The 23477-nt window shown below is 40.2% G+C and overlaps 1 protein-coding gene across 2 annotated transcripts in view; it reads left to right on the top strand.

Moving 5' to 3' along the window:
• LOC111863239 (ubinuclein-1) overlaps window positions 1-23477 on the top strand; it is a 53637-nt gene that overhangs the window by 7665 nt on the left and 22495 nt on the right. For both annotated transcript variants that reach the window (XM_023849363.1, XM_023849362.1), the window contains exons 4-10: window positions 1617-1757; window positions 2896-2967; window positions 14303-14492; window positions 16756-16917; window positions 17989-18193; window positions 21511-21669; window positions 22781-22861. In XM_023849363.1, coding sequence (XP_023705131.1) covers window positions 1617-1757; window positions 2896-2967; window positions 14303-14492; window positions 16756-16917; window positions 17989-18193; window positions 21511-21669; window positions 22781-22861 — 1010 coding nt within the window. The remainder of the gene's footprint in view (window positions 1-1616; window positions 1758-2895; window positions 2968-14302; window positions 14493-16755; window positions 16918-17988; window positions 18194-21510; window positions 21670-22780; window positions 22862-23477) is intronic.

Below are 23477 nucleotides of genomic sequence, written 5' to 3'. Positions count from 1 at the left end.
AGTCACAGGTGGCCTCAAGAAAATAATATATTTTGACGTGTCGCGCTAGCTGGTTGCTAGGCAGCAGTAAACAACTCCGGACAGCGTTGCTAGCAACACGGCACCACACAACAGTGGTGCCTATTACGGGGGTTTTCTGCGTTGTCTGGAATGAGGCTAGATATGGAGCAGCAAAGACTATTCACAATCAGTTCTGCGTTAGTTCCGAGTCAGTTCCGAGCAAGCCTACGAGTCAGAGTGTGTGATCAACAAAGTTCTCAATCTAGCCAGCGGAGAGTAACGAGTTAGCCAGCAACCAGTCAGTTGTATTCTGGCATTTGCAGTGTAGTATTTGTGATACTGCAGATAGCAGTAATTGTGAATCTGTAATTTGGGTGATTGTAAGTGCGAATGTGAAATAAAATTCGCTATATCAAATACGGCGTGAAGTTATTTGTTGCGTTATATACACCCAACACGTGACAATATATATTTATATAAAAAACTAACTACCGTGTCGCCGCCACGCCATCCCCCCGATAGCTGGCAACTGTAAACCCCCAACGTCTGCGGCCAGACCCAGAGTATGCCGAAACGCAATTTTGGAACAAGACCCCTCTGAACTGAAATTTAGAAAATATCCCTGGCTGATCCACCAGACGTGCTTACCCAAGTGGATCCACTTATCAGACTAAGACCTCGCACTCCAACATATTCTGTCCCGAGACACGGGTAGAAAGGAAGGGGAAATCACGTGGTCTTCGGGAGAGAAGGAGGGGGTGAGCTTAGGATCGTGAAAGAAAGGGTGGTGCGAAGATATGACTGGAAGCCATGACGTCACTCATTACACGAGCTGGTCCATGCTCGGCTCAAGAGATAATACTGAGGAAATGACTTGGTGCCTGTGTGCTGTAGTAATGCGACTAGTCAGCTTTGGAATATGCATATTTTTTACAGAAATGTTCTCATATCTGTTACAGATGTTGAGATAAGGAAACATTTTTGGATGTAATGTCTCGGTTACAGATCTGGCTACAAATCCAGAGGTCTGGGTTCGATTCCCGGCGTTACCAGACTTTCTGAGAAGTAGTTCTGGAACGGGGTCCACCCAGCCTCGTGAGGAATTGAGGAGCTCTTTCAAGGAAATAGTGGCGCCGGTCTAGAAAACATAGATTAATGACCATGGGGATTCGTTGTGCTGACCACGCACTAAAGTTGGCACTAACTTCGCTGACAAGCAGTGGTTGCTTGCTCAGTATAGTTTGCTTGCGGACTACAGACCATGGAGTTTCTTTTTTCTTTTTTAGCTGTTAGTCTCTGTAAATGTGTTGAATTTTCCCAGAATTTTTAGATCTTATATGCAGATGTTATCCGGATTTATATCTGCAGGTTTTGTTGTTGGATATGGTTCTGTTCGTATGCTGAAAGTGTTCCGTGTACAAATAAGTTTGGTAGATATTGTCATGCTTAGATACAATGGTATTTATCTTGTATTAACAATTTTTAGTTCATACAGATTTTGCTCTTAACCGAGCCTATTGTTGTATTTGGTTAGATTATAAAACATCTTATGTGGGGGAAGATGTAACAAGGTTACACTGCAGTGTAGTATGAATGTGAATTTTTTTCCTGTTCAGTATGATGAAGTTGTTCCTGAGGAGATGACTACAGCACATGGTGGCTTCTACATTAACTGTGGTGCTCTGGAGTTCAAAGAGATTTCTGACCAGTCAGACGCTGAGGAGTTGAAGGAACTGAAAACAAAGAAACGATTGAAGGTAACACCAAATTTTGTTCTATATATGATATAAACTCCGTCCTAAGTGCAACAATATATTGTAGGCCTTTCGTCTTGCTTTCTTTTACACCAGATGTTTCGGCCGCAAATGGCCATCATCAGGTGTATACACTCACATAGCTGTTACACTGCACCCAGTTTAAAATTAAATATAATATAATATAATATTGTAAATTTTGTTCTGTTTGTATTGTGTGAGATACTCAAGGTCATTGTAAGATGATTTTGTGAGAATTGCGATTTATGGCTCCTCAGTAGTGTTGCAGTTGCTATACAGTAAATCTGTGATCATTTTAGATGTAATAATTTGTAAGAGAGAAATTTTATAGTGTCAGAACATTTGCATTGCAGACACTGAAAATTTGAGGTGTGTCAGCAAGGTGTATGTATGTGCAATTTTCAGTTTGGAGAGTGTCAAAAAAATTAAAATCTACATTCTATTTCATGGACCTAGAATAAATTATTTTGTTGCCATGAAGGTGGTCAGATATTCTTTTGTAGCTACATTTTGTAAAGGTAACGCTACCCCTGCAACAGGCCTTGAAGACCCATGGGGTTGTGAGATGTCGAGGCTCCCACATTTTCTTTAGACAGTCAGCTCACGGATGGTGGCAAGGGTATCAGCCTTAAGCGCCAGCCGTCCTTTACCCCCCAGGAAGATTCGTGGTACTCATTTCTATTAGAGGCTGAGTCGACCTCAGGGCCATAGTGTGGCTGGAAGGATTAGGTCAATTGAAAATGAAAACACCTCATCGGGACTCAAACCCATGATTTCGTGGCTTGTAGCATAGTGCCTCAACCAACTATGCTACTGCGTTCCCCGGGATCCTTATATGTACATATACCAACAACAGTGGTTATCCCTCACAAGATTCCCTGATGATGGAGGCAGTGACAGTCTTAAAAGTGTTGAACTTAGGCTTCACATTGAGGCAACTGATTGTCTGATAACATTTGTCACCTTTAGTCACCCTTCACCCCTCAGATGCTCATGGTTGTTGAGTGGAAAGCTGGCCAGAACAGAAGAATGTTCAGGTTCCTTGGGAGTTCGTTATAAGTAGGTATTTCTGAAGAATTTTATGATTTCATATGAATTTCTCTCTTTTTTTTTTTTTTAGCGTTCTTTAATTCTGCCTGAGGAGGAAGTAGATGAAGAAGGGAGAAAGGTTGCTAACAGTGTTCAGATTAAGGTGAGTAATTTGTTTCTTGCCTTTCTCTATAACGTGCAGCAGTTCTTAACTTCCATTTTCTGTCTTGATGGTTATATAAGGATGTGGGTCTGTTTCCTTCTTGATCGCACCACAACTGCATTCTATAATCAGTTCGTTAGATACATAAAATAAAAACGAAAATTGTTTGCATGTGTTTTAGCTACACTTGAATTACTTTCTACTGTGCTGCTTAACTATTGGGTATGCACTGGAATATCTCCTCATTGTATTCCACATACTTCTTATTGTGACATGCTGTTATAGTGAGGTCCATTCTAAAGTGCCACATCTTGGTGGCAGAAGTGGAACTTCTTTGTTAAAAACCTTATTTATATTTTGCAGTTAAGTCCCACTGTTATATGATTTTATGTTGCCACCACAGATGGTGGGATGAGTTTGGTACAAAAAGAAAAAGACAAACTTCATGGCCTGTAGTCCGTAAGCGAACTATACCGACCATGCGACTGTTACTTGTCGGCGAAGTTAGTGCAAACTTTTGCAGATAGAGGGTGTCACGTGGTCAGCGCAGTGAATCACCACTGCCGTTAATCTCGGTTTTCTACACTGGAGCCGCTATTTCCTTGAAATAGCTCCTCAATTATCCTCACAAGGTTGAGTGGACCCCGTTCCAGACCCGCTGCTTTTCAGAAAATCTGGTAGCCCCTCGAATCGAACCCTGGACATCTGGATCTGTAGGCAGGAACTCTGACCACTATACCACAAAGGCGTTCTGAGTTTGGTACAGATAAGAAAAATGTAAAAACTGTAGGGTGATTTTGAGTGACTGTGGACTCTTATGACCCTGGATGGTACAGGAATTTTTCTCATCATGACCACATCCATACCATATTTGGGGACCACCCAGGTTCCTATCTGGAAGGGTTAAGACAGCTGGGGGATGAAGCTAATCACTCACCTCCATGTTGTAGTGAGATCTAGAATTTGTGGACCTCCGTTCCCTCTACAAGCTATTCATGTGATGACGCTAGGTACAAGGGTAACTTTGCTTTTAGCTTTTATCTTGCAGGACCATCTTCACAGAACTGTAATCAGAAGATATCTTTGAAGTGATATAGCACATTTGGTATAGTGACGGGCTGTAGACTGGACCGCAGGGGTTCGATTCCCAGTAGGAGCAAGAGATGTTTCTCCACTCCACGACATCCATACTGCCTGTGGGTCCATCTAGCCTCCTATGCAATGGGTACCAGGGTCACTTTCCCCAGGGGTAAAACAGCCAGGGCATAAAGCTGACTACCCTCCACTGAGGTAAAGAGTGGCGAAGCTATACTTTCACTCCCCCATATGTCTTCAAGGCATATTGTTTAATTAATTAAATACAGGGACAGCTTCTACCTGTTGAAATCATTTATGAAAGAACAGTTATCTTTTTGGTGGACAAGAGTAATGACATCTTTATGAGTGTGGCAGCATTGTACCAGGAAAGTTGGGGTGAGTGATAATGCTTGAGATGTGAATATAGGACTTGAATAGTTTGAGTACCAGCTGGGACATTGTCCTCAGGTTTTTTATGGTTTTCCTCAGTTCATGTAGGTAAATGCTTCAGTAGTACCTTAGATTAAGCCATGACCTCTCTTAATTCATTAGTCACCATTCCCTTTTCATTTGAGGCTATGCAGTATAAGCCACTGACACTGTCGTTAAACCATTGCATCTTGTTAAAAGAACCAGAAGGCTCAGGTTTTGTGGTTTTCTGAGCTTGTGTGTAAGAAGGAACTCCTCAGTTTAAACTTCCTAACAAATTTTCATGGTTACTTTCAGGAAAGCCATGACTGTTTCCTTCTACATGTCCCAACTTACTCAGTAATCCTACTACATTTGAGGCTAAGGAGTTTTGACAGTTGATGGAATGTTTTAGAATGATGTAGAAAATGGTTTATGTGTGACATGAACAAGCTGTCGCTTGATTAAAATGGGTTCCAAAATATCATCTCATTATTTTGTGTATGCGGTGACAGTAAACATCTGAGTTCAGTATTATCTTGGGTTGGTAATACAGTTGGCTTCTTCGTTAACTGTGTTGTCAAGTGGAAAATTTGCCCATTGCCCTCGCTTTTGTTCCCAAACTATTTAAGTGGAAGTAATAGAAAGTATATGCCACTGGTCAAAATACTGATTTCTGTTGGTGGTAAAAATTATGTTCTTCTTGCTCAGCAATTTAATTTTTTTTTTAATTGCTTTTTGTAACATACTCTTAATGTCCATAAATGGTTGAAATGCGCAGTCTTTAGCTCTGTCTTATAACTTATCATTTTGTACTGCAGTACAGCACCAAGGTTTAGTAAGATTAATTCAAGTACAGAAAGAAAAAAGAAAACAAACTCCATGGCTTTAGTATGCAAGCGAACTATACCGACTGAGCGACCACTGCTTATCGGCGAAGTTAGTGCAAGTACAGCAATGTTTATCCTTTTTTTTATTGTGCAGGTATGAAAGTAACCAAGATTATTTCAACATTCTTAATGTCCTCAGCATTATCCGAATCAAAAAAACGAAAATGTTCTCATATTTACAAAATCTCTTGTACTTGCAACTCACAGTTTACTAGGAACCATGCTTTACTTTCTGTCCAGTAGGTCTACTTGTTGCGGACCAGCAAGGCATAAAGTTGAAGTCAGACTGGCTTGTATGTATGCTGCATTATGGATTGGTTCTAAACTCAGTGAAGTCACCTGATACTTGCACTCTGATCTCTCTTGATCTCCCTTTTGCTTGATCCAAGCTGTAAAGCCTCTTTGGGACACTGGAAGTTCTTGAAATGGCTTTTAGCAAGATAGTTTTTCATCAACTCATATGGCAGGTGATCTTTTCTTGCAAGTGTGTAAATTCAAAATCGTCATTCTCTGCAGTGTGCATTTCCTTCTGTCACTGGTCTTCCATCACATAGAATGACTGATAAATATCATGTATTTTGTATTATTCTTCAAAATGTTGCACAGTAAATAAGTTGAACAGTGTTTACATTAGTTTGTACCATTTTCATGTATTGTTCTTTGATCACACACACACACACACACACACACACGCACCCGCACACACACACACACACCCTCTCTCTCACTCACTCACTCACTCACACACACACACACACACACACTCTCTCACTCTCTCTCTCACACACACACTCTCTCTCACACTCACACTCACTCACTCACTCACTCACTCACTCACTCACTCACTCACTCACTCACTCTCACTGTTGCACAGTAAATAAGTTGAACAGTGTTTACCTTAGTTTGTACCATTTTCATGTATTGTTCTTTGATCATACACACACACACACACACTCACCCACTCACTCTCTCTGTCACTCACTCACTCTCACACACACACTCTCACACTCACTCACACACACTCTCACACTCACTCACTNGCACAGTAAATAAGTTGAACAGTGTTTACCTTAGTTTGTACCATTTTCATGTATTGTTCTTTGATCACACACACACACTCACACTCACTCACTCACACACACTCACTCACTCACTCACGCACACTCTCACACACACTCTCACACACACACTACTTCAAGCTATGTATTCAAGCCTAAGCATTTCTATTTTCTTGCTGTTCGTGGGATTAACACTTGTTAACTTAAGCAGTATCCAGCACAACGGCTGAACAATTTGCAAGTCTGATCCGTAATATGTAGTGATAAACATTTTTCACTGGCTGAAGTTGTGGTGGTGGGGAGGGCTTCATCTTGAACCCAATTTCATTAAGGGGCATTTTCGTCTATGTTCAGCAAGGACTTACATGGTGGAGTATGTGGCACTTGAACCCATTTTCATTAAGGGACATTTTCGTCTATGTTCAACAAGGACTTACATGGTGGAGTATGTGGCACTTGAACCAAATTTCATTAAGGGACATTTTCGTCTATGTTCAACAAGGACTTACATGGTGGAGTATGTGGCACAAATATCTATACTGTGTTGCCATATTGCATTTTCTGTGAAAATTGTATATCATCCAAAATTTGATCAAGGGGTGTTTTCATCTCGGTATTCATTAAGGAATATGAGGGTGGAGTCATTAGGCACGAATATCCATTCTGAGTTGCCACATCACATTCCAATACCTTCTTATTTTCTGTGAAAATTATGTCACTCAAAATTTGATGGAGGGTCATTTTCCTCATGATGTTCATCAAGGAATCGTGTGACTGTAGGCTCAAATATCCATAATGTGTTACCACGTCGATCTCAGCTGTAATCGTCCCAGTCTGCTGTGTAAGATTATACTCTGAAAAGTTTTATTCGCATATTTTATGCACAGCTTTCACACAGAAATTTCTTTTGGACAACATAGTGTGTGTGTGTGTGTGTGTGGGGGGGGGTTAATGTAAGTTACTGCAGCCTACAAAAAACAGCATTATCCTTTATATTTCTTGGAAATTACTAATATTTTGGAGCAGTAAGCATTTTCTTCTTCAGGAATAAGGGGAGTAGTTCTACACATTTCATGTCAGTATCTCTTTCAAAAATAGTTTTTTTGCAACTACAGGACTTCCTTGAAACAGAGATTAATCCACACCTTCATGCAAATGAACTGTTATCATGAAGTATTGGCAGCGGTGTTTTACAATTTATCTCCTAGTAATCTTTGACTTTAACCCATTCGCATTCATGTACCCTGCTGGCAGTCTGGCCAGGGAAACCACCATCTGATATATTCATAATATATGTCGATATAAGCCTTGTCGGTGAATTACAAAACAGTAATTCCACTGGCTTCCTGATGTCATAAGAAGCCTAGACAAGCTGTGACACAGGACTGCCTTACAATGTTGCACACTGATGGTTTTAGAAGACACTTTAAGTAATCATTTGCATTTTGTATACCAATATGCTTGTGGTAATTGTGCCCAGGTATATGGGGTCATATAGGTATGCTTATGGGTGCGAGTGGGTTAAACAGTGGCCATTATTAAATGTATTCATACTTATGCAGACATATTATGCTGCTTGTTGGTGAAGTCTTGCTTCCTACAGTTTGCGTGCGCACTCCTTTTTGTGTTAACCTGCTTGTATGTATATTTCCTTCCCTTCAGAACTCACTAGCCCTGCACTGAGTGTTTGTTCCTCTGTTTGCGTGCTGTGCACCATTTCCTCGCTCGCTACAGAAACACAAACACGCTAAAAATTTGCGGGCGAGTGGGCGGGCAGGGTGCAGACATGTGCAAGGCATTGCCAGTAGGTGGCTGTAGTGAGGTGAGAAAGTTGATTGTACCCACTTTGTTTGCTATCTTGCCTGCTGCTGTGGATCGTGAGTCTTGAATGGTAGTACAGAATGTGTTACTGTGCGTAAAACATTTGTGATAGGTTAATATTATCATAGAAGTATTTTCATCTGTTGAAGTCCATCACAAAGATGTACAACATGCAGAGGCTGTTTCAGTATCCATCTTCAAGCGTAAAGGTACCTGCTGAGTAAGTTACTATAACCAAAATGTACATCTTTTTGTTTAAGAAAAGTGACAGTGTCTGAAGAATGCTCCAATTAGATATTTAATGGAAGACAGATATACCTTATTTAACTGCATAATTCACATCATTATGCTGTTCATGAACCCACCTCATTCATTGTAAAGCAAGGAAAATATAAATGCTTACATACAATTTTACATACGAAAAATCTCAGAAAGGTATATAATGGAAAAGAATTATAAAATCTTATCTTGAAGATCAAGTAGGAAGACTTTGTATTTGGAGCAGTTCAGTGATAATCATTGCTTGTCGTATTCTGACTGTACCTGCTGTGGGAGCAGGGTGTGTCTTTGTCAAGTTAGTGACACAAACATCATCATTAGANGACCGTGTCTCACGGTGTTGTCGCTTGCAGATTTACTTATACTTCTTCAACCCTGAAGATGGGGGCGATACGTTCCTCCGAAACGTCGGTTAACACCACATATACACGGTGCCAAATCCCAGAAGACTGCTTTCTTCATCATCATTAGAAGCTTACTAGAGTCTGTTTTCGACATACTTCTGGTATTCATATGCCACTGGGGGTCACGCGGTAGCGTAATTGGTTGAGGCACAATGCTACAAGCTGGAAAGTCACTGGTTCAAGTCCTCATGAGGTCATTGGATTTTTTCAATTGACCTAATTCTTGCAGCCGCACTATGGCCCTGGGGTCGACTCAGCCTCTAACACAAATGAGTACCAGAAATATTATTGGAATATTCTTGGGGTAAAGGAGGGTCAGTGCATAAGGCTGACAGCCTTGTTGCCATCTATGAGCCGATTGTCTAGAAAATGTGGGAACCTCAACATCTCGCAACCCTATGGGCCTTCAGGGCGTGTTACAGGGATAGCTTTACTTTTTTATACATATGTCACTGGGAAATTCACACATACTTATACAGGACTTTCCTTCTATAAGGTTGCCTACACGATGTATAGTGTACTCTGGTTCATAGACTAGGGATTTTACGTGCTGTGTTGTCTGTGTTCTGACCTTGTAGCTGTCTGATGCTGCCTCAGTTACGTATTTATTAGGCTGATTGCAGCAAGAACAATTAATGAGAATATTGATTAAGGAAGACAGGCATGAGATGTGTTCTGTACAGCAGAGTGCAGTCACATTTTTATGTGAGGATGCATTCCTGAAGACCTCGCACAATTCAAGACAAGTTTTGAAACATATGTGATTCTTGGCAAAATTTTTGGGATTAACATAATTTCAAGCTTGGTGCATAAAGTGAGACTTCACTAAAATTTCTTTATATTGCACTATTTCAAATTCGCATAAAATGCAGCCACACTGTATTATGAGATACCAACTATATGACATGCAGATGTACTGTTTCAGAAGTAGTAGGCTGACTTGCTGATGGCTTGTTTCACTACGGCAGTCATTTTCTTGGAATGATGAAGGATACGGGAAACAGCATGCCTACTGGACTTAATCTCACATACATTGCTGTAGCTGTGTTTTGGTTTAACTTCTTGTGCAGGAAATTGGTAGGCAATGGGCATAGAAACTCTTTTGCTTAGTCATGTGATGGTTGGAACTAAGACCAGGAATTGTGGGGCAGTGTGATTTGTCGATGTTATATAAAAAAGTAAACATTAAAAGTAAGTAAAGCTATCCCTGTAACAGGCCGTGAAGGCCCATAGGGTTGTGAGACGTCGAGGCTCCTACATTACCATGACAATCGGTTCAAAGATGGCAGTAAGGTTGTCAGCCTTACGCGCTGGCCGCGCTTTACTCCCCAGGAAAATTATTTAATTAATTCCTGGTACTCATTTCTGTTAGAGGCTGAGTAAACCCCAGTTATTCGAAATTTGAGAAGTGCCTGATTTAACATTATATACTTGTCATACTCTTAAATCACGATGATAATGATGAGTTTCCATAAGTTTGGAATGGAACAGCAGTGGCACAACTCTGTTTCAGGTTGCTATTATGGTGATATTACTCTTGTCACTTCAAAATAAAATTTCTGTTTTTCTTGTGGATAAAAAGGAGGACTGTTTTTTTTTCTTCCATGTTCTTATGAAATGCCAAAATTGCTTATAATTCTCCATAATTGAATTCTGCTGTTTATTATCATTATGTGATTTGGGATGACTAGAGGTTTAGTACACTGTGTGACACTTTTTGTAGAGTCTGTGGTTAGAGTGAGTAGCGTGCATGAGATATAAAATTCTCCCACTATGCGGATGAAGTATTCGTCTGTTTTCTTGTTTTCTTTCCGCTTAAACAGTATTGTTTTTGTCTCAGTGTGGTACTGCTGTGATACGTAGAAACAGAAAATTAGCTGTATACTTGTTTTCTGTCCCTTTCTTACTGAATTTCGTGTTTTTGTTAGTGCACCTTGAGGTAGTTATTTTCAGTATAGAAATGTGACTGAGCACCATGGTTTATTGGTGTATATGGGCTAACATTAATATCTTTGCTGGGTTTTGTCATGGTTTTTCTCATATTTCCTGGCAGTTTTTATAAGAAGCACGTCAAGACCTGTTTCTTATAATATTGTACCAAATGGGTTGGTCGTAGCAGTAATGCCCTTAACTTATATCTTGCTGGGAACATTGGCTGTCATAGTTTTCATAGCTTCAGACAAATGCTGGGATAGTACCTTGACCAGGCCGTAACTGATTCCGTCCAAATCCTTTCCAAATTATCATTCATTAGTCCAGCCATTTGATGCTGTGCAGTCTAACTGCTGAAAGTGGTGAATAACCTACACCATATGTACCACCTAGTATCATCATTTTATTGGCTGCACTGGGCCAGAGACTTGTCCAGTTGTCCAACTTATTGAGTGACGTTGAAAGCATGCTAATAATTTCATCAATACAGGTTGCAATAGCTGCTAACTCCTCTGTGAAGGTGATCTTCACACAGAAAGAGATAAAACTAGTAAAATGCAAAATCTGGAACTTTGTGGCAGATCAGGAAATTTTATGGACTTCAGTGTATAGAATATACCACTCTGTCATTAAGAAAAATGTTTTGAGTTACAAATCTCACTGGCTTCCATTCTGACCACTGTTGCTGGTTCATCTGTTTGTGAAGACTGCATAATGTATGTCTTTGTATGTATATTTATTAGAAATCCCAGTTACCAGATCCTGTTCATTAGCAGGCTATCTGGCGAGGTATGTTTACATTTTTAAAGCATTAATTTTTTGATTGTTACTAGCATGACATTGAAATTTGCATAGATACAATATTTAATATTTGTATTGACTTTGTAAGATTGTGTGGCCCACATTGTATTTTGTTTGTGTAGTGGCTAGGAACATTGTTTTAACCCTTCTGCATGGAGTGATGTACTTTATATGCTTAGCATACTTTTTATTTGTTAAGAAGTGACTTCTCCATATTTGTTGCAGCCACTATTTCATAGTACTGTCATTATGTCAGGCTTCTTAACCCCACGAACAACTCATAGCAAAAAGTGGAATGTCTAACCTTAATGTCCAATTGAATACAAACTGTTTTGGTTCATTGTCTTCCAAGATCAGTAAATTTGATGTTGCAGCACGTTTTCTTGGGAAATTTGTCAGAAGTACCATGTGTAGGTGTACAGGTGGTCACTATAGTTAAACCTAGCAGGTAACTGCAGCTGTTGAATCAACAGCTCTGGGAGATGTCAAGGCATGCATGGGCCGAGATCAGTCATCTATATACAGGATGTCCCAGGAGGAATGTGCCAAACTTCGGGAGGGTGTTCCTTATGTTAAAGTATGCCGATATAACCCAAAACACCTATGTCCAAACTTGAACGGTTACGGAGATAATGGCCAGAGAAGTGTCAAACTTTGACCGGGGTTACACACTTGTTGATTACAAAATAGATATTAAAACTGGCAGGAATATGTGGATTCTGTAACGTTAATAATGTACGTAACATCAAACTAACTTGTGAGTGACATGAAGCCATAAAATTGAAGTACAAAAAACTCGCATGCCATCTCAAAGTTGTCGTTAAGAGTTCCAAGCACTGTACATGACACATGAATGGTAAGCGATGACGTAACGTGCTGACTGCGCGTTCTGATAAAGCCAACTCCATAAGCACGGATAGGATGAATCACGGCAGTCAAGGACAAACAGAGATAATTCCTCTCAGCTGATAGGTATAATCCGTGGACCCGCTAGAAGACCACACTTTTCTCGGGCCATTATCTCCGTAACCGTTCAACTTTGGACATAGGTGTTTTGGGTTATATCGGCATACTTTAACATAAGGAACACCCTCCCGAAGTTTGGCACATTCCTCCTGGGACACTCTGTATGTCATGCCACAAATGGGGTGCATATGTGAATTTACTGACAGAATTTTGGAGTGAATCTTCATTTCAGTGAATTGTTTCTTTAATATATTTAATGGTTAAAATATAGCCTCCTGAAATCCTGTAATGACTTTCAAGACACCATGTATTGAGTGTATCAGAATCCAATGGAAGAGCTGGATGACATGTGGGGGGGGGGCTTCCCCTTAGCTTTATTCATTTTGGAAGTGACATACAGGGGTTGGACAAACTAATGGAAACACTACAGATCTATATATTTCTTTCTAGTGGAATTTTATACCATTATTCTTGAAGAAGATTTTCAAGTTGCTTTGGAGATGTTGGAAGTGGGAATCTGTTCCTCACATTTGTCTCCAAAACTGACCAGAGTGGTTCAGTGATGTTCAAATCTGGTGATTGTGCTGCCTAGGGAAGATGTTGAAGTTCGCCTTCATGCCCTTCACACCATGACTGAACATTTCCAGCTGTGTGATTGGGGGCACTGTCGTCTTGGAAAACTGCATTGTTCCGAAATAACATTTGAGCATGGGATGCTCCTGTTTACCCAACCTGTCTTTGTATTCTGGCCATGAAGCATAATAATGGGACTAACAGAATACTGTACCACAATATTGCTGACCAAACCATCACAGAACCTCCCTTGTGTTTCACTGTTGGAACCAGGCATTCTGGATTGTAGACTTCTGTGGATATTCTGCAGATGTATTCTTCCTGATATAAGGAACAGCTGAGCTAACCGAAACATGTATTGACACTTCCTTCACAAAATCATCATATTAGCATTTCCCCTACTCTGGATGTAATTGTTGTCCGTCATGATTGAGGCGGCTATAATTATGTAGTGGAGTTTTCTCAATTTTGAATGCAATGGTTATACTGTGATGCGTTGACTGGCCGCGCCATAGCTCAAGCGGTTAGTCGCTGGCTTCCCACCGTGACGGCCCGGATTCGACCCCGGGTCTGGTCAAGTGGGATTTGTGGTGGACAAAGTGGCTCGGGGGCAGGTTTTCTCCGAGTACTTCGGTTTCCCCTGCCAATCTTCATTCCACCAATTGCTCCACAGTCACCCTCACCTATTATCTGGGGCACGTACAATAGGCCAGAAGTGGCCACAGTACAAGGGACTTAGTCTCACCCCACTAGCAATAAAAGATGATGCGTCGATCATCATGTCCTCATTTATGAAAACGAGTGCACCACTTGAAGGTTAAGTTAGCATTAAGAAAGGTGAGACTTCATATTATTCATACTGCCTCGTACTCGCCTAGAATAATGATGTTGGGGAAAGGTGTCAACAGGGCAACAAGCGTCTTCCAAGATAGTAAATGCATAATGCAGGAGACAGTTTCTACGAATTATGAATCAGAGTAAAAGTTCTGATTACATGTTGAATCTGCTGAAATTGAATTGATATGCTAAATAAATGAGGCAAACTGTTCGTTCACTGGAGTTTTCATGTGATTGAACTGTTTGTGTATTTGGTTAATTGATTTGGGCCATGTTTGTTGGCTTTTAGAAACCGAAACTGCAGGCAGTGGAACAGAAGGACGAACTGCTTAAGAAGAGGAAGCTTCTGTCACATGACCGGGAAATTCTTAAGAAGAAAAAGAAACGTGCCATTGATGATTTGGTTAAGAAGAAATCTGTTACAGTGAAGGATTTGCTGAGGGAGAAACGAGAGTCCTTAGAGTTGGGAACAGCATCTGGTATGTGTTTTTATAATTCTTAATTGTTCCAAATTTTAATTTACTGAATGTCAGTTCTCTTTGCATAGGATCACGTGTCTCTTGCTGAAGACATTGACTGAGCAATTAGCATTTCTGCTTTGTATTCAGTTATTGGCGTTGGTGTGTTCTGATGGAGTTTTTTCATAGTATTCATCAGTTCATCCATACAAATGCTATTAAAGTTCCTTAAAATACATCATGATTGCTTCTTCCTACTTTGTTTCACTCCCAGTCATAGTACCACTTGATGCTCTCTACATGATCAGTTCAGAAATTAATTATTAAAAAAAGCTAAGGATCTTTAATGAGCTGACTTCTAGTAACACCTAGTATTGCTGTGAGTCAGTGTTTCACTTTTAACATTGTGGGCAACTAGTGTTTATTCTTATTTAAGAGATTAAGTCCCTGGAGATTATGTATGGTACATATTCACCCATGAGCTATTCATACCAGATTTACTCTGGACCATTATAGATTCTGAAGTATTTTTAGCCCAGAGATTTAAAAATATTTATATGTTAAATTGTATGCTTATTTTAATAAGAAAGCTATTTTTGATATGGTCTATTACACACACAATTTCTCTTTTGGATTAATGTTGGTTTCATTTTCACTGAAAGAAGACCAGATTGATGGTATATAAGAACAGACTAGAATATTTGTACCTAATGGTGATGAAGTAACATAGGAATGGAGAATATTATGAACAAAAACAACAAACAAACTCGTGGCCTGTAATCTGCAAGTGAACTATACCGACCAAGCGACCGCTACTTGTCGGCGAAGTTAGTGCCAACTTCTATGGATAGAGGGTGTCACGTGGTTAGAACAGTGAATTCCTATGGCCGTTAATTTCGGTTTTCTAGACCGGAGCCACTATTTCATTGAAATAGCTCCTCAATTATCCTCATGAGGCTGAGTGGACCCCGTTCCAGACCCACTACTTCTCAGAAAATATGGTAGCCCTGTGAATCGAACCCAGACCTCTGGATCTGTAACCAGGAGCTCTGACCACTAGACCACAGAGGCGGTCTGGAGAATATTATGTACAGTAAAACTTGGTTATAGCAACATCAGTTTCTGCGACACCTTGTCTATTGCGTCAAATATTCAATGGTACGAACTAATTCCTCATAAAGCAACTGTTTTTATACCTTGCTTAGTATGACATGCACAAATGCATCAACCTCTTATGTAACGTCATTTTCATTCCTGAATTTCTCTGATATCGTGGGAAAGTTCGATGTGTCTGCCCACCCTCACTTTCTCTACTTGCTGACGTGACTGTCCTGGAAGAATACGACTGCGGGCTGCAAGAGGAGCATGGGTTTTATGCGAAAAAAAGGGTGTGTGGTGGGACTGCGTGAATAGGGCAAGAGGACGCGGCAGGTTGTTAACTGCATTCCTTTCCTAGAATCTCGTCTAACAGGACCTCACATTGTCTACTTACCCTATAGTGTTCCTGCCTAAACCCAGAGAAGTGCAGCAGCGAAAACATGGCAATGAAAAGGAAAGTTTTAAGCATTGAAGAGAAAGTTAAAGTGATTCGTGAAATATTGTGTGTATTGTCAGTGAAAAGCGCTGTAATATGTCTTTGATATTACACATTTGGGCAATTCCACGTTTATGTTACGTTAGTCTGTACTTAACTACGTATTTCACTAAAAAAATGCAACATTTTAACTCTGTTTTTGGTAGATTTTTACGTGACTAACATAAGGCTACTGTGGAAGTGCCCATGTCGGTTACGACATTCGTTTATAACGACACTATTTTTAGGTCCCTTTGATGACGTTATAACCAAGTTCTACTGTAATTAGAAATTTTGTTATGACTTGTACTTGTCTGTTGGTATTGTTAGGGTGCTTACAATGAGAAGAATGAAATGACTGGGACATATAGTACATTGGAAAGGGGTACATTATATACAATCTTTTGATTGGAAAGTCTCATGGGTAGATTAGTATTTGGGAGACACTGGGATAAAGCAAAAGATAATATTAAATTGGATCTTAAAGAAACAGACCTTTATATGTTCTGATTAGAGACAGATTCAGGATGAGGTTCAGATATTTATGTTCAGTAACACCAGACGTCTTAACCAGCTGAATAATTGCAAACTGTTGAAGAAACATGCAGTCGTACTCTTAAATTGTTGTTACGTTAGTGGGCTGTATACTGTTATGTGATCAGGATCATGAGGTTAATTTTCTGTTGCCTGTATATTGCATTATTCTTGCAGGTGTGCAATTATCACCAGAACAGAAGAAGTCAGCTGCACTGAATCCTGCCTCTGTCACAAAACCATGTAACACATCCATCACTGATATCATTGAGTCAGTGGTGAGTGCGGCTCGAGAGGATGATACAAGCAAAGATAGCGGAAGTTCCATCTCAAAGTCAGGTATGAATTGCGAGGGTAGTGTGTGTGATCTGAGGTCACTTGTCAGAGGGACAATGTTGGAAGGAGATCACGATTTTTGGAATAGAAATGGTGATCTTATATACAATAATCATAACAGTGGGGTATTTTCTTAATTTTTTCCCTAATGGCTGTTTATTTCTCAAGTGAAAGTGTAGGGCTTTAAACATAGTGGATGATAATATAGGAACCATTGTGAACTGAGCATAAGTCAAGCATGAGTGGTTAATATTTTAGCTGCATGATGCTACTGAAATATCTTCAATTTTGGTATATGAAATCTGGATCCACTTTATGCGGAATACACTGTATTACTTCCTAAGTCTTATACTTGTGAAATAATTACATAAAATTGATTGCTTGGATCTTACAGATTATATAAACTTAGGTTAGGCTGAAGCGCATTGTGTCATGTCCTCAGAAAAATGATTTTGGTGTTGCCAGCTGCCTTTGTAGGTGAGACAGAATCTATTCACTTATATACTACATTTTTTATTATTTATGTAGCTTAAAATGCACTTAACATATTTAATAATAAACTGCAAAATTTTAGTAGGATAATACCAGTAGGTACTATGTTTGTACATCATAAAATTGTGTTTTATTGCAATTCAATATCGTGCATAAAAATTATGGTACGGGTATTTTCATGAAAGAGGGTACCAGTCATTAGTTATGAGCATATTTCTGGAGCCTGGATTAAGATAAAGCTGTATTCTGTATTAACGAATATTGATATAGCATTCTGTGGTCTAGCGGCCAGAGTTCTTGGCTACATATCCAGAGGTCCCGGGTTTGATTCTGGGCACTGCCAGATTTTCTGTGAAGTAGTGGGTCTGGAATGGGCTCTGGAATGAGGAGCTATTTCGAGGAAATAGTGGCTCTGGTCTGGAAAACCGAGATGAACAGCCCCCCCTTTTTCTGTTTGTTTGATACAGTATTCTCAAAATCCTCTCTGTGTTAGTACTGTGCAGTGAAATGGTACCTTCACTGTTTACTGACCACTTTGTGTTCCGAATTTGTTAGATTAAAAAATGATGTTTCTGTTTGAAGGTTCACTAATCACTACAGACTCTGAAGACAGTCAGGATGTGGAGGACAAGGAGAAAGCCTCTGCAAATGAAGAAGTGAAACTTCCAGATCATTTGCAGGAGGATTTGAAAGAATTGCTTGTGGCATTGAAGAGGCGGGCAGCTGAATCGTCAGCAGAGGGCAAGTGCAAATTTTTTTCCACCGAGGTCAACAATATGCTTCTCAAGTAAGAAAATATATGAAGTTATTCTGTAACGTGTATTTGACCTTATCATGGGCACATTTCTCATTAAACACCTCTACTTTGAGACATTAGTAGAATATTGAAAAGAATGTGTATTTTATAAACCTTTCATATTCATCATGGGACCATATGTGTCTTGGCATGCTTTTTCTCACAGGTTTGTTAGTTGATATTCAGATATTCTGGAACTGCTTCCGTGTATGTGATACAGTTAGAAAATATGAGATTTGCAGCAGCACTTTGTGATAAGTATTTCTTGTAACATTTATCTTGTTTCGGAGGGGCCGTTTTCAGTTTGTCATGGTCTCGACACCAGTTTTATCTAGTTCACTACTATTTCATTCAACAGTACTGCACTGTCTTCTTGCATTTGCCTTGTCACTGCCAGCATAGAACTTACTGCTTGCGTTTCATAGTACACACTTCTTTTCCTGTCTACCCACACATCTGCACTGTACTGTTTCCTGGCCAAGATTAACCAGCTTACTGATTCCACACACTTATATTCCATTGTAGTCATTCTGGAACATTGTGGCTGTTAGTACAGGCTGCTTATTAGAGAACAGTCTAGAAGCTAACAGGTTTGTGTGTGGTTGTGTGTGTGAAGTTGGAAGCTTCCACAGGGAGGTGTGCCATTAACCTTACCCACCTCTCTCCACACTGTCTCCCTGTCACCCTTACCTTATGTATATATTGTAACGTGTTTCGTTACTGAAGACGCCGTAGAGATGGTTAATTGGTTTATTTAACAATCTACAACTATCGGCTACACTTAATTATCACAACGTTACGGGTTTCCACAGTTTACAAACCCTACAACAAAATCTCTTAACACTGTCTTCAAGAGTCTTCAAGTATTAATAACGCGGGAGCTATACAAGTCTCCCTGAAATACACACTCCGAGTATAACTGTACTACAGCACTCACTATGTCTTGAAAGCACACAGTAAGTCTTCCGCTCGCTGACTTCTTAGTTATCGCACACTCGCAGGCTGCTATGTTTCAACTGACTGTGAATAGCCTTCGCTGCTCCTTATGTAGCCTCGATCGGACAGTTGTCGCCTGGTGCCTTGTTGCTAGCCACGCTGTCCGGAGTTGTTGACGGCTGCCTAGTAACCGCGATATCCCTCGGTGACGTCACCGCATGTTGCGCGTTGCCTAGCTACCAGGATGTGGGGTGATTACTCGCCTATTACGCAAGCGCTATGTTACAGCTACGTGCAGCTGGGGAGGTAGGGGTCAACATGTCACAATATATATAAATAAAACAAACTCCGTGGCCTGTAGTCTGCAATGAACTATACCAACTGAGGACCGCTGCTTGTCAGTGAAGTTAGTGCCAACTTTTGCGGATAGAGGGCGTTGCGTGGTCAGCGCAGTGGATCCCCATGGCCGTTAATTTCGGTTTTCTAACCAGAGCCTCTATTTCCTCGAAACAGCTCCTCAATTATCCTCACAAGGCTGAGTGGACCCCGTTCCAGACCCACTACTTCTCAGAAAATCTGGTAGTGCCGAGAATTGAACCCGGGTTGTCTGGATCTGTAGGCAGGAACTCTGACCACTAGACCACAGAGGTGTATATATATAGTGTGACGTGTCGCGCTAGCTGGACCCCCACCCCACCCCGGGAGTGGTGACGTGCCGAGCGGAGCTGAAGCGAGCCGAGTCCCAGCATGCTGGTCGCTATGCAACGCGGGTAAACAGTGGTTGCAAGAGACACCTCCCAACAGCGTTGATAGCAACATGGCGCCAGACAAGAGTGGTGCCTCTTACGTGGCTGTTTTCTGTGTTGTTCGGAACGAGGCTAAATAAGGAGCAGCGAAAACTGTTCACAGTTAGTTCTTGAATTACGAGTTCACAGTTCTCAAGTTACGAGTTATCCAGGCAGTCAACCTTTCAGTTGTAGTCTGGCATTTGCAGTCTAGTATTTGTGATACTGCCGATGGCGGTAATTGCCAGATTGTAAATTGTGTGATTGTAAGAGTGAGTGGAATAAATTCGCTATAACCAACAAGGCGTGAAGTTATTTGTTGCGTTATACACCCAACACGTGACAATATATATAATATGAAACAACAAAATTTTATATCTTAAAAGGGTCTGATCTGTATGCATGTTAATGTAGTAACTAAATAGTCTCTGTTTATTGTTGCAATTATAAATTAGATAGTCACATCTCTTATTTGAGTTTTTATGGAAATCTGTATTACTCATAGTTGAAAATATGTGCAGTGATTGATTTCATTCACGGCATTATGCTGGTCTCTCAGTAGAGATGAATGCATTTACAGGAAGACAGGCATAATACTTTCTAGAAATTCTGCTCATAGATGTGAGTGATAATGGTCATATGAAGAATGCCATATTCTGGGATGTGGTGCCATGTAAATACTATATAAACCGACGTTTCGGAGGACTGTATCGCCTCTATCTTCAGGGTAGAAGGAAAAAAGGCGTTATGTTCCGCTGAAACGTTGTACACCCGTCCCCACACGCTTTACTTCCACAGGGTGTATGCCTTGACTAAATTCAGCGGAATGAGTCTTATATCCCAGGGGTACATGGGTGTTGGCTCGCTTACGTCGTTTTTTGGATGCGGGCTCGATCGGTTAACCCCCTAGCACAGGTTCCACATGAACACCCTCACTCCCTGGCTTCTACTCCCTCACTCCCCGGCTTCTACTCACTAACTAACTCCTTACCCCCTCTGCTGCTTCCAGAAACCACGTTCTTAGCCATCTCGAACTTTCCACTGGGAGGGCTTCATGACCAAATACACGGACCCCTTCCGGTCTGCACACCTCGAAGCTTCTCGAAGCTTCGATCCACAGGTCCTCCACCCCCACAGGCACGGACTAAAGAAGGTATACCTACTCCCCCTTGAATGCAATGGACTCACCAACCTCCCTTCTGTCCCTCGCAACAAAAGGCCAGTTCAGAGGACCATGATCCCTCCGGGGCATCTCATTTCTACAGCTAAACTTAACCGTTACTTACAAACAAATAAGACTTTCCGTGAAGGATGCGTACAGTTACAGTTGGTTTATACAATATCTACATGGCGCCACATCCCAGAAGATGACAGTCTTCATAGTCACCGCCATGTAAACCTCAAGTGTTAGATAATATTCATACTTCAGTCTGTAGCAATATGCTATCTGTATAGATGAACACATGTACAGGATAGTAAGCATCAGATGTTCATGCTTGTGAGTGCTGTTGGCATAGTTTAAGTTAGTAATACCTTTATGACAGTTGGAGGTGTCTGTGTACAATATTTTGGTTAATTTCTTTGAAGGGTGGAGCACAAATGTCGAGCTTTGCCATGCAGTGGTCGCCAAGCTGTGTATGGCCATTTGGCAGCTTACCTCCCTTGCACGAAGGACACCCTCATTAAGAGGGCCAAGAAACTTCTGATTAAAACTGAAGAAGATAAAATTTATGAGCCAATGACGAAGTAAGTATGCTTTTTATACTGTGTTTACTTCAGTACCATGTGCACCTTCGTGGAATTTGCTTGAAGAAAAGAAATATGCACGTCCAACAAAATAATATTAATTTTTGAAGAAGTATCTCAACTTTGAAGTGTCCACAGTGGATTCATTGCAATGCAGTGCACTTGTGTGGTCATGCCAATGTTACTGTGACCTTTGGCCTCAGTAACAAATGTAGTTGTAAGGAGGAGAGATCATATACAAGTTGTTCCATATGTTAATGCAGTCCTTAAGATGGCCATCAGGCTTTCTTGGCATTCCAACCTGTCCATAAATACTGACATGGTCTAAAACTAAATGCAGTCCTGAAAATGTCATCTCCTATCTGTGATTGTGACATTTTGAGAAGTTGGCCGGTGTTTTTCAATCGCTTATTAGAATGGCTCTGTGTATGCACGTCACACTTATGCCTTAAGGTTGTGAATTCTTTGTTCATACAGACAGACTCAGATTCTAGAATTCTTTCCTTTAGTCAAGAGAATGGCACACAGGGTGTGTTAATGGTACCTTTATGGCCCACCAACTGTAAGTAAGCTAACGAAGCAAATCTCCAAATACAATTAAAGTAAAAAATTTATGGAACAAAGTTGCTTCCAGTTAGGAATCCCTCTTTGTGATGAAAGTGCCAGGGAGAACCCTCAATTTTATGTGAGGTTTTTCCACATGCATAATGTTATAAAATCGATGGCAACGATTTTTTTGACCATAATTAAGTTTGTATTATAAGTAATAAATGTTCTGTTATGGTTGCACTGTATTCACCAGAGAGGAACTTGTCTTTGACAAAAGCAGCATTATGGGTTCACAAATGTGCATATTAACTGGATACCTTTTGTAGTGTTTGCATGATTTTGAGACCATCACTAGTGTAAAAGTGCCATGCATGCACTAGTGAAAGTGTTTTCTCCGTGATCCTATTATTACACTGCCATCTAGCTGATGTCTAATTTGTGTATCATATCATCCTAGTTCTCTCAGGAGATTTTGCGCTCATAAACAATCTTTCTACATAGTTATAAATCTGTTACATGTTCTATCCAAATGTATTTATTAACATGATTGCATTGATTTCAGATTGAAGAGTGTAATTGATAGAATGATGCCATCTGTTCTAGAGAATTTTTCGAAAGAATGCCAGAGAGTTGCTGATGAAAAGTAAGTATTGTATTCATGTTCCCTGTAATTTTTCACTTGTATGAAATGCCCTTCATATAAAGATAGAGACATAGGTTTTGTACTGGTATTAATTTGTAAACACCCAATACAGTAGAATTGTGAGAAAACTGATTAAATGCCATTTTATGGTAATTAAGTTAAAGTACATACAGTGCCGGATAAAGGTGGGCGACTAAGGAGCTTACAGCTGCTGTGCCATAATGTGGATTTCGTTCTAGTGGGTTCATTTTTTCCTCGCGGTGAGATTTAACCATTATTTGTTTTTGTTCTCGGCATGGAGAGCGTTTCTTTGAAATTAAGCTGATAATTGGATAATACATTGAACAAAATCTATAATTTATATATGTCATTAAAATAATTTAAACAATACAGAATGGATATTTTGATTTTCCTTTCTAAGGGGAAAATAGTAGGCTTATGAAGTCACCTTTATGTCTGTTTCCCCCTTTAAAATTTGAACCAATTGACTTTTCGCAGATTTTGGTATGATTCACGAAATGTGATATGAACATTATCCCACTGGAGAACACATTGGCATTATATTTTTCAGTTTCCTACATTGCCAGTGTGTGAACTTGTAATTTGTGAAATTATA

The sequence above is a fragment of the Cryptotermes secundus genome, unplaced genomic scaffold (assembly GCF_002891405.2).
Source record: "Cryptotermes secundus unplaced genomic scaffold, Csec_1.0 scaffold688, whole genome shotgun sequence".
Classification (NCBI taxonomy): Eukaryota; Metazoa; Arthropoda; class Insecta; order Blattodea; family Kalotermitidae; genus Cryptotermes; species Cryptotermes secundus.
This window is presented reverse-complemented; position numbering and strand designations above follow the sequence as displayed.